The 12053-nt window shown below is 39.2% G+C and overlaps 1 protein-coding gene across 1 annotated transcript; it reads right to left on the bottom strand.

Annotated features, from left to right (window-relative positions):
- Nucleotides 1–1397: 1397 nt before the first annotated feature.
- Nucleotides 1398–4019, bottom strand: LOC310935729 (cytochrome c-a-like; the record flags this gene model as incomplete). The annotated part of the gene is made up of 3 exons (XM_083899665.1): nucleotides 3926–4019; nucleotides 3011–3188; nucleotides 1398–1543 (listed from the first exon to the last, which is right to left on the bottom strand). The coding sequence occupies exons 2-3, from the start codon at nucleotides 3177–3179 to the stop codon at nucleotides 1398–1400; spliced, it is 315 nt and encodes a 104-aa protein (XP_083755791.1). The 5' UTR covers nucleotides 3180–3188; nucleotides 3926–4019.
- Between the last annotated feature and the right edge of the window lie 8034 nt (nucleotides 4020–12053).

Genomic DNA, 12053 nt, shown 5'->3' on the forward strand with positions numbered 1-12053 from the left:
CTACAACAGGCCTTATTTATGCTCTTACATAACTCCAGTGTCATTACTACACAAGAGAATTAAGGCCACATGTAAAAAGATTTTTTGAAAGTAAGTGAAAAAAAACAAAACAGCACGAATTCTGAGAAAAAAAAAATAATTCCGAGATTTAAATCAAAGTTTTCTGAGATTAAAGTCAAGATTCTGAGATTAAAGCCCGAATTAGTCAGAATTCTGAGATTGAAGTCAGATTTAAATCAAAGTTTTCTGAGATTAAAGTCAAAATTCTGAGATTAAAGTCAGGATATAAGTGTGGAATTCTACGAAATCATAATTCTGGGATTTAAAGTTAGAATCCTGAGATTAAAGTCAGATTTAATCAAAATGTTCTGAGATTAAAGTAAAAATTCTGAGATTAAAGTAATAATTCTGCTATCAATGGCCGAATTAAAGTCAGAATTCTGAGATTATAGTAGAATTCTGAGATTAAAAATCAGAATTAAAGTCAAATTCTGCACAAAATCTTAGTTAAAGTTAATATTCCTGAGAAATAAATCATTACGGATTACATTACTGGTAACAACATGATAGTAATATACATTATGTATTATCACATTAAGCTGATTAAAGGTGGGTTCAAAACCACTTACACTTAAGAGCATAATGTGTATTTAATTATCCATCCTGATAATACACATTTAGATGCACCTTTAGTTAACGCAAAGACACACAGACGGTAAAATGTCTAATTAACGGACCATACTGATAAATAAATAATTCAATACAGTTTTAACTCAATGCATTATTGGGATTTTGAAAGGAAATAATCGATTCATTGAAATACCGAAAATGTCACATATGTTTATTTAAATCAGGTCCAATGCGTTGTGTGGAGCACCATAAACAGCAATTCATACATAAACTTAACTTTATTCAATACCTTGTCATGAGATGTTGACTGTAACACAAATACATGTTTATTTTTTACGGTAAAAAGTGTAAATATTTATATCTGACCTTGCTGTCCTTATAAAAGAGAAACTATAACCTTACAAAACTCATCTTAAAGTGCAACTTAACAACAATAAAAGCCTGAAAGAGAGAAATAAAAGTCCAGCATCGTTCAACACATGGATAACAAATGATATCTATGTTGAGACAAACAGTAGAAAAGCACATATAAAGTGAAAGAGGCCCAACATAAACTAAGTAAAGATGCAAATCTATGAAACCGTAGTTTCTGTGCAAGTGGCAGTAGAACATTTTAGTTTTTAGGAAAAACCCAGCGGAAGGAAACCCCTCAGGAATCATAATTCCACAGAACTGTGATAAGAAAGTAAACAAAAATGTAGTCCTGAAAGAAACACCCTCTGCTCTTCTTCCTGTAGATGTAGCGGTGCTTCTATACAGTTAGTATATTATGAGCTGGCGTCCTTTAAATAAGCGATAACGTCCTGTCTTTCCTTTTTCCTCTTGAGCCCAGCGAAGACCATCTTGGTCCCGGGGATGTACTTCCTCGGGTCTTTAAGGTAGACCTCCAGAGTCTCCTCACTCCATATGACACCTAAAGCCACAAGCGTTAAAACATGTGAAGGTCTGAAACATTTGACTCATTTGTGAGAGGGTTTTTACGGCTTCATGCCAGAGCGGTGCGTAAAGTTTTCGGCTACAGCTGTTCTTCCTGTTCAGACCTGACTGTCACGTACAGAAAATACAGATCGTCACTGGATCGTGATCTAATAATTACATCTTTGTGAAAAAGTGCAGCCACAGTTTAACCAAAAATAATATTCTGATGGATCTGTATTTAAAGTCAGACTTAAAAAAACAATTCCCTTATTGTTAATAAGCTATAGCTTGTAGTTAGAGCAGACTCAGGGAAACCTGAACCATGTCTCAGTTATGCTGCTATAGACCTAGACTGCTCTCACTCTCTCACACTCAAAGTGTGAATATGACTTCATTACATGTCATTAATCTTGTTCTTTCTGTCCCTAGTTGGTGTCTTTCCTTCCTGTTCTCTGTTTCTCTCTGTGTGTGTCCTTATCTTACAGGCTGCAGGATCCAGGTCCAGTTTTGAGGTTATTATCATTATCATTATTATTATGCTATAACAAAATGCTATATATTCAGATTATTATTGTTATTATTCTGTGTCATTGCGGTCATTTTTGAGGGGGTTAACCTATGATGTCATGGTGACGTCATAATCAAGTAGCATTTTGGATTTCTGTTTGTTTATTTTTATTCTATTCTATTCGATTTGATTTATTAGTATTATTATTTAATACGACTGTACGGCACTTTGGTCAACTGCTGTTGTTTTTCAAATGTGCTTTATAAATAAAATAAACCATTGGATTGAACCATTCGATGCCCTTAAGGTCCCAAAACCCTTAGCTGAGCACAGTTAAAGGTGCCATATGTAAGAATGTGGCCAAAAACGGTTACTACATTCAAATTCAAAATACAGAGGTCTTTTAGGTTTCATTTTCTGACGTAACTGGCAACCCGTGAGACTCTACTGACTGCAATGATTGGTAGACGGCGGCAGGTGGCGCCACATGCCAAAACATGATTTCAAAACATAAACATGATTTGCAGTCTGCAAAAGATTTTTTTTAATGCAAATATTTTGGCTGTACTGTTGTTGTTGGTGAGTTCAGTTTGTTAGATGAACATTATTCCTGAGTCTCTGTGACATATTAGGAGGATTTTATGGCCAGTTGCTTTAGATTTATTACATAATGCACCTTTAATACATATAAATACATCTACTAGTGGTTTATAGTTTGTAAAATTATCTGTGATTGAATGAATTTACCTGAAACATGTATTGAAACACATGCCTCTTTCTCTATCATTGATCTAATTTGCATTATGTTTTGCCTGTAGCTGAATCTTGATCTACAAAATAACCAGCAGACTCTCTCTCTCTCTCTCTCTCTCTCTCTCGCTCTCTCTCTCTCTCTCTCTCTCTCTCTCTCTCTCTCTCTCTCTCTCTCTCTCTCTCGAAGCAGTGGATCCATACCTTTCTCGATGTTGGCCTGTGTGTAGGAGAAGCCAGGTGCCTGACCCGTCTTCCTCCCAAACAGACCCCACAGGTTGGGCCCCACCTTGTTGCGCCCGTCCTTCTCCACCGTGTGACACTGGGAACATTTCTGGACAAACAGCTTCTTCCCTTTTACAACGTCGGCCATGACCAGCAGCTGGTGAGCAGAGACAGCGATGATCATTGATCAGTCACATTTGTCATTGGTGGAGTGGTTAGCACTCTAGCACTCTTGCCTTTGCAGCACTAGTTCAGTTGAAAACTCTAAATTGACCATAGGTGTGAGTATGAGAGTCTGGTGAACTGTCCAGGGAGCATCTATTGCCCTATGTCAGCTGAGATTGGCACAGCTCCCCCCTCATGTGAAGGATAAAGTGGTAGAAGATGGATAGTGAAAGAAAGAGCTGACATCAAAACAAACCAAAGTTAAGTCTCCAAATAATCATTATTATCTAATTTAAGAAGGTTCTGAGGGAGTTCTTGTTGCTCCTGTGGTTCTTGTTGCCCACTTTTAGTTCTGCGCTCCAGAGAATTGCCAGCTTGTCCACATAGTTGCATGCTGCGAGAGAATGAATGGCATGAAATACCAATGAGGCGGCGTATGAGTCACAGGAGGAAAAACAAACGTAGTCCTCAAACTTCCAGGTTGTTTTTGAAGAAGTAGTGAAATGAGGATTATTATGTTCACAGAAAACCAAGAGAACATACATCTACAGGTCTGTGTTTGCAAGCTGGAAAACAAAGTAGTGAAACTCAACACCCAGAGGGAGAGAGAGAGAGAGAGAGAGAGAGAGATTACATCAGGACACCAACATGATTTTTCCTGGTCTGAGGAACAGAGTGAAAACATAACACGCAGGAAAAAAACTGACAAACAGGAACTTTTCTCTTTACCTGGTGTGTGTGTGTGTGTGTGTTCCGCTCAAGACAGAAGTTTCCTCTTCTTTTCAAAGTCAAACTTGCTGGATTTTCGTTTTTGTCTGCTTGGAGACCGGATGTCAAACAACTATTTGAAGGGAGTGGTTAGATCGGGTTGGTTTATGATTGCGCAACTCAGGGTCACACCCTCGTTTCCATCAAACACCAGGTTATGCTCAGGGTTTGGCTTTTAAATGTTCTCTGAGGCGATAATATTCTCTACGAGTGCTTTATAAAAGAAAAAAGAATATATATATATTTTTTTTTTTCTAACAAGTACTATGTAATTAATCAAATCGCCTTTACTTACACAAAGTGGAACCACTAAAACATGACTGAGTCTTGTTTTTTCACATTTTGGGGACTGGTATGGCCCCCTGAATCCCAAATATAAGTACTAAAAGATTAAAAAGTTGATTTTGCACAATAGGGGACCTTTAACATGATGGAAGAGACTGGAAGTGCTTCATATCATTTAAAGGACAGTTTGTCTCCAGATATTCCATCGAAATCTGCATTTTAATAACACATATATAGAGATAATGTCTAAAAACTATATGAAAGTAATTACACAGACATTTGAATAAATAGCACCATGAAAGAGCATCATATTCACCACAGTACTGACTGTAAATACAACAGTATTATTCTTGATCCTGCGAATGACACGCTTTACTTGGTGTTTTGCGCCCTCTAGTGGTGTATCTCTGTAGTGAACAGCACCTGGCACAGTACCACTTTTAACATTTATTTTTAAGAGCCTCAAGTCATTTCTAGAGCAAGATTAAAAACAACCAGGGTTGACCAAAGTGCTTTACAAAGTAAAAGACTTAAGAATAAAAAAACAACAACAGTAAATTAGAAAAAAAATAGTAAAATCAGAGAAAGTCTGAAATTTATTTATGAGTCTATCAACTCATTTTCCGCAGGACGCAGACACCCTCGATACATGAGGATGAAGTCAATGTTTATTATTTTAAAACAAAAAAGACACACACACCACTTTTAACTTTTAATATTGTAATGTATGCTTACATCTACACTTATCTAATTATCTTTCAGTTTTCTCACTTTGACTTCAGTAAAAACAATGCATGTTGATATTTACATAGCAGACATAATAATCTAGTATAGCAGGGCTGTGTCTTCATTCTTTCCAGGCTTTTTCTTCCATGTCCACTTCTTAGTGGTAAAGTCATAAACTGCAGCCCTGTGCGAGAAGAGAATACACAGATTATTTATCACACAGTCACTTATATGAGGATTAGAGAAGGAGGCGGTTATGAACATAGAACAGCAGCAATATGTGTGGATGTATATGCCAAAGTTACCTGATTTAAAATACTCATAACACAACTCTGAACATAATAATGAAAATCCTACCAGTGCACGCCTGTGCTGATAATCTGTTCACCGGACAGAGAGTCGAGAAACCTCCAGTAAAGACTGTTCATCCCTAATCTCTGAGGCAGCGCTGGGTTTGGTTCTCCGTGACACTCGGCACACACTCGAGCCCAGGCCCGCCCGAACCTCTGAGGCATGTTGGGCGAGTTCCTCGACTTGTCGTCGTCGGGGTCGTTGTCTCTTCCGAAGCGCATGGGCATGTTGGCGTGCATGTGAGGCTGGATTGTGGGCCTGAAGAGCCTGACGATGGTGGGGCCGCTGCTTTTGCTTTTGCTCTTGCTCTTGCTGTTGCTGGTGGTCGGGGTCACCTGCATGTTCAGCCTCTCCAGATCCAAACTCCTGCGGGTTTCACTTCTTGTCTGGAATCAGAAATCTGTTGTTTAATACTATATATATATATATATATATATATTTCATTATAAACAATAATTTGATTATTTAATTCTAGTTTTAGGCACAGCACCCCACTGCGACCCTCATGTGGAGGATGAAGTGGTAGAAAATGGATGGATAGATTTATACGTTATTTTATTTTGAAATCAATGAATGGAAACACAGCAGGTTTTAAAGATGGGTCAAGAAAAGTCTGTTTCAAATAAATAACCTTCACCAAGGTTGTTCATTTTCACAATATCAAGATTATGGATTTTGACCCAACTGCACAAAACTATAAGACCTATAAGAATAAAAATAGTGTTTATTCTAGAAATAGAAATCTCATCAAAGTAGACTTATCTCATCCACCAGCTATGTTTCTCACAGAGAGAAAGACAAATGCACAAAGTTATAAAATAAGTAAACGCAGAACAATGAAAGCAGAAAGCAGAAAGGGCCAACAACAAGATAAAAAACCCTGAAAAACAAGCAACAGCCTTATAATTAAAAACAAATCCAACATTCCCAAAGGCTTTCGTGTAGAAAAAGGTGTTAAGATAAGAAAAAGCTTATAATTTTTAAGAAAAACCCTAAGTTTGGCACATTTTGTGACTCATAACCTCTAAGGTGAATTTCAATACGACAAATTAAGGTATTGATGAGTGATTCTTACGTGTTGATGCGGCTGCTGCCTCCTCGCTCCGTGTCGTCCGTCGTTGCCACTCAGCGAACTTTTATCGCCGTAGATTGATTTCCCAGAGACCTGGAGGTCAGATGATGATGATGCTGCTGCTGCTGCTGCTGCTGCTGCTCCTCCAAGGCCTCCCACCACCAGGAGCACTGACAGAAACATGGTGGTCAACATGCAACGCAGGGAGACATATTATCTCTCAAGATGGCACCTCACTTCCCACCGACCGCTGCCACCGGCTATTTAACAGCCCCAGGAAATGTACGTCACACATGTGCACGGACATCAAAACCGTTGGTTTCCAAAGAACAAATTCCTGAATCGATAATCACCCACGTCTGAAGAACACGTGTGAAAAGAATCTGTTTGTCCTAATTGGGCTGCTGAATGAATTCTGTTCAGTCTGGATATTTATAAAGTGGAAGTGATCATGAGAGGAGATCAGTGAAACACTATGAGGTTAAAAACATGCAATAAAAGTAGAGATTGGCACAAACGTCCATGTTCAACAACATGTAAAAAAAATGTGGTTTTCTACATTTACTGTAACATTATTGTATTGTATGTTATTGTTACAGTACATGAGGCCAGTTGCATCAGTAATTAACACATTCTGGTCTTCGCTAATGAGCTGCAGGTTATGAAAGGTGTTTTCATAACCTGCAGTGAGTGTTTTTGATAACGGACTGAACAGCAGCGCTGGAAACAATGAGAGTAAATGTTATGATCTTATATTGAGGAGTTCTTTTGAAGCGAATTTATTACCTGTAAGTATGTTTGCAGGAGTGTCTGATCACTTTAAAATAGAAAAAAAAATTGGTTTTCAGAGCCTCAGAATAAGTCCTTTAACCCTTATTAGTGCTCACATGGCACTTGGTTAATTACCTTATAACTCCTTATATGGACATCCTGTGTGTGTGTGTTTATAGGTCATATCTTCAGGCTTTACAAAATGCATGATTTTGTCTTCTTATGAGTCAAAGTTATGATGAGTTTTGAATCCAATATTGGTTTCAAAAAATCCCTGGAGTAGCGATAATTGTGCAGAAATCACAAAATAGACAGAAAATTAGAAAACTTGACAATTTTTTAACTGTCCAAATTACATAAATTCAATCCGATTTTAAAACACTTATATGATGAGTACTTTTTGCTCAGGTGTGTTTGTATAGGATTGCCTATAGGTTGTGCTGAAAAATATAGGACTCTGCACTTTCTTATAGCCTCTGTGTTTATGATTTCACATAGTTAAAGCAGCCTAAATGCTCTATGTTCTAAGGTTAATTATGTTATTATGCAAACGAAGAACATCCTCTCTATGCTAAGACGAGAGCAGAAGAGTCTTACCATTAGATTATCACTAATTCTTACACACTGCACTCTTAGAAATAAAAGTGCTAAGTAGAACCATATAAGGTTCTTTTGGCTTGTCCTCATAGGAGAACCTTTGGCCCAAGAACCCTTTTGGAGGGTTCCACCAAGAACCCCTTTAAAACCCTTTATTCAGGAAAGGGGTTTTAAAGGGTTTCTTTCTTTGGGATCTTAGGGTTTTTCAGAAGCAAAATGGTTCCAGGTAGAACCTCAGCCCTTGTAGAAGGACCCTTTTGGAACCCTTATTTCTAAGAGTGTGGACCATTGAATCCCTTTTAAATATCTGAAAAATATAGATAATATATAAATTAATAGTCAGTCATTTTTAATATTAATAAGCCTCTAAAAGTGTGAGAATGTTTATTTTCAGTTACTATCTTAAATTCTTAGATTCTTTTTAGGGCAGTCAACCCCCAGAGGGTTGCTGGTTTGAATCCTTCCAGGGCAAACGTCAAGGTCAGAGGTGCCTTTGAGCAAGATACCCAATCCCCATTGATGGGGTTAATTGGACACTCTAAATTGACCCCAGCCTCAGCGGGGTCACATCCAGTGTACTGTGAGTGTCGGTCCAAACCTCTGATAAATGGGAGGGTTGCATCAGGAGGAGCAGCCGGCTTAAAAACTCTCTGCCAAATGAAATATGTGGATCATGCAGTTGATCCGCTGTGGCGACCTCTGGAGAGGGAGAGGCTGAAAGAAGAAGAAGAAGAAAAAACAGATTCCTTTGAAGCATACAGTGAAGCTGAACCTGGACAATTTCATTAGTGTATGCTCTCATATGAGATAGTGTGTGTGATATATTTCCCCTGAGATGATTTGCTGCTAGTTGGAATTAGTAGGAAAGTTTTAAAGACTGATCCTATAATCACTCACTCACTTATCTTCTACCGATCTAACCTCCACATGAGGGTCACGGGGGTCACCGGTGACAATCCCAGCTGACATAGGGTGAAAGGAGAGGTACAACCTGGACAAGTCGCCAGTCCATCACAGGGACACATAGAGACAAACACTCTCACACTCACACCTATGGTCATTTTAGAATGCCCAATTTACCTAATCCCCTAATCTGCATGTTTTTGGACTGTGGGAGGAAAGCGGAGAATCTGGAGAAAACCCACGCACACACAGGGAGAACATGCAAACTCCATGCAGAAAGGCCCAGTTCTATCAGTATCTCTACATCTTTAAGACTTAAGACTAAATTCTCTTTCTTGCAAAAGACAGACCAGAGGCCGAGGACTGTGAAAACAGTTAATTTCCCCAAAACAGTGGGTGCACGCTGCACGTCTGCAAATGCAGCACCATGACTTCTTTTCATTAGATCGTGCATTTCCAGACGCCCACGTCTTTAAACCTCTAATTTCTTATGCGGCTTTATTTTGGTCTCCAAACTCAGCTGGAGAAAACTGTTGACATCAGCGCTGGCAAAGCTATCGCAGAGGGCCCAGAATGCATTGCAAACCCAGGTTGTGGTGCCAATCTAACTTTTGTTAATCTTCATAATTGAAATTTGATTCTTGAATTGTGCTAAACAAGACAAACATTATGTATTCTCCCAAATAAAAAGTACTTCAAATTTTCTCATTCAGATCAAGTCATTTTTAGGTCTTTGGAAATAGCGCAGACATGAGCATCTCTTTTGTTTTCTGTTACCTTTTCCATTCATTTAAGCTGCTGCATCCATAGAAACCATTAGAGGCAGGTATTTGTGTGACGTCAGCCACCGTTCCTGTTTGAAAAACTGTCGATAGTGTATTTATATTCACATAAAGGACTCGCCGGGCAATGTATTCTGCGAGTAGACAGAATGCTAGGAATGCCTGGTGCGAAACACGGGGTGATAATGACAACCCTCGGAGAACTTTAATTTGATCCATGCGTCATGACCCTGACATTGCTGCCATTTGCCACATTGCCACGTCCAGTCCCGCCACTGAGCGCGGAGAGCGTTCTGCACAGACTGCAGCTGGTTTCAGTGATTGTATTAACCCTAAGATGTTTTTTATGGTTATGGTTTCAGTCTATATCTTCCTGTATTATCACCTCCCACCTCTCCTAAGACCTTCTCTTTGTGCTCTCCCTCTCTGACCCTGGCCCCGGCTCGCAGACTATGGGGTCTGGGATTTACGGCGCTGTCTCCAACACTTATCCAGAGTCTTATCTGCAGAGGGCTTCCCTCTACTTCAAGCTTTTTCTCTTTGTTCTTTCACCGGGGCTCTCATGAGCACTCCCGCAAAGACCTTGTTCTCTGCCAATGTAACTCTCTCTTCTTAATGTTTTTAATGTGCATCCCTCGCCACCCTGGCGGCCTTTTCATCTTTCCATTTCCCTGCCTGTGGCCTCCTCCTCCTCCTCCTCCTCCTCTTCTCTACCTCCCCATGTAGCTCACTTGCCTGAAAACAGACGGTGTCCTCTTGACTGAAATATAGCCCCCGCAGGTTTGATTTAAAATGCAGCAGCCTCCATAAATATCAATGCTTTTTGGAGTAAGGTTGCATCCATGTTTCATGTATATTCTGTATGAGACATATATGGAGAATGAAACGTGCCATAAATAATTTTCCAAACTGGTGGAAAACAAATCAAGAAGAGAAAAAGTGACAGATGGAGGCCAAAATAAATACAGGTAAATCCACAGAAGGAGAGGGGGGGAAACAGGGGGGGGGGATAGAAACAGGAAGCAGAGCGAACGAGTCGACAATGACACTGTTGATCCTCGCCCTGTCTTTTTGTGTCTGCCACTTGGCAACGCTCCCAGAATTCCCCTTGCACAAGAGTGGGACACCCTCAGATTCCCAGGATGATTTGTGGGAATGTGCTGTTATGTCCCTGTTGAGCAGATTTATGTCCAGTTTTATCTTCGCCCTCACTTAGACATCAGCCGGGTCATCATCACAACACTTTACATGCCCGTACACTCAGCGAGGAGACACATTCATCAAGCCCTCGTGATGGGTTATAGTTTTATCAATGATCAAATCCATTTCTTCGGGGATCACCGCACGATATGTGATGTATGGGAAGACGCTCTGACGCCGTGGAGACAGACACACAGGCTCATGCTACTGTCCCGCGCTGTATATGAATGGCTGGTGCAGTTTCTGAGTTGTGTTGTTGTGACTGTGGCGAACGATGATGGCTCCAGGGATCTGACATGAGCACATCCAATAAAAAAAAAGAAGAAGAAGGAAAAAGAAACTTTGAGCTTATAAACAACGTCCAAGAGACAAAACTTGGAGCAGACAGGACATGGTAGTCAACTTTTATGTCTTTCCACATGCAGGGAGACAGAAATAGTTTTAGGTTAAAGACGAGTGTTTTTTTTGGGGGGGGGGGGGCTATAAACAGAATCTGACAGCTCCTGCACTGGAATCAGCTCAGGAAAAAGTCATAAACAATCTGGGTTAGATTATGTCTAATGATGGGTTGAGACATGATGTGACTCATCATACTCACGGTATTAAAAAGACCAGACTGGAAATATTCTAAAAAGGAAAAAAGGGGAAAAAGATTAAAGTACACATACATAATATATATGGGTCCCCAGGATACAGTATTGAAAGATTTAACCCTTTAAGGTACGACTCAACCATTCGGTCGACCACACTTTAAGTCGCTATATCTCATTGAAAAATGCATCGAACTGAACTCACTAACACTTAATGTGACTTGTTCTGATTGTTGTACTTTATGAATTATGCAAACCAGGTTTATTATAAACAGACGTCGCAACCGTTTGGTAGAGGCCTGTATCTGTAATACTGTAGGGTCTATAAAAAAAAAAAAAAAAAAAAAAGTAAATATTGATTGTCATAGGCATCATGAGTAAATTTTAAAAATAAAATAAAATAAAAAAATGCAAAGAAATAATTTTTCCTTTGCTTTTTTCTTGGTGCATACCTTAAAGGGTTAAAATGTATCTTTTATTAGATGAATTACATGATTTTGGATTTGTTTAAAACTGCAGATTTATGAAAAGTCAGTATACCTTCATTCCCAGAACCTAAAACTAACTTTTTCTGCTACGCTTTACTTGTTTTTATATTCATATGCAGGATTTGTATATAGTTTCGTGTTAAACCTCTAGTTGTGTCTGATCCAGTGTCTTTAGGGCCTCTCAACATGTTATTTTACATTTCCTTAACTTAAATCTTTTATTTCATTGTATTTGTATGTGGTGGTTTAATTATCAGTGTGTGAGGTGTAGTCCACTAGGTGGCAGTCTAACACACCTGTCCTCTCGTGATGGAGCTGGAGCAC

The sequence above is a fragment of the Microchirus variegatus genome (assembly GCF_963457635.1).
Source record: "Microchirus variegatus genome assembly, chromosome: 13".
NCBI lineage: Eukaryota > Metazoa > Chordata > Actinopteri > Pleuronectiformes > Soleidae > Microchirus > Microchirus variegatus.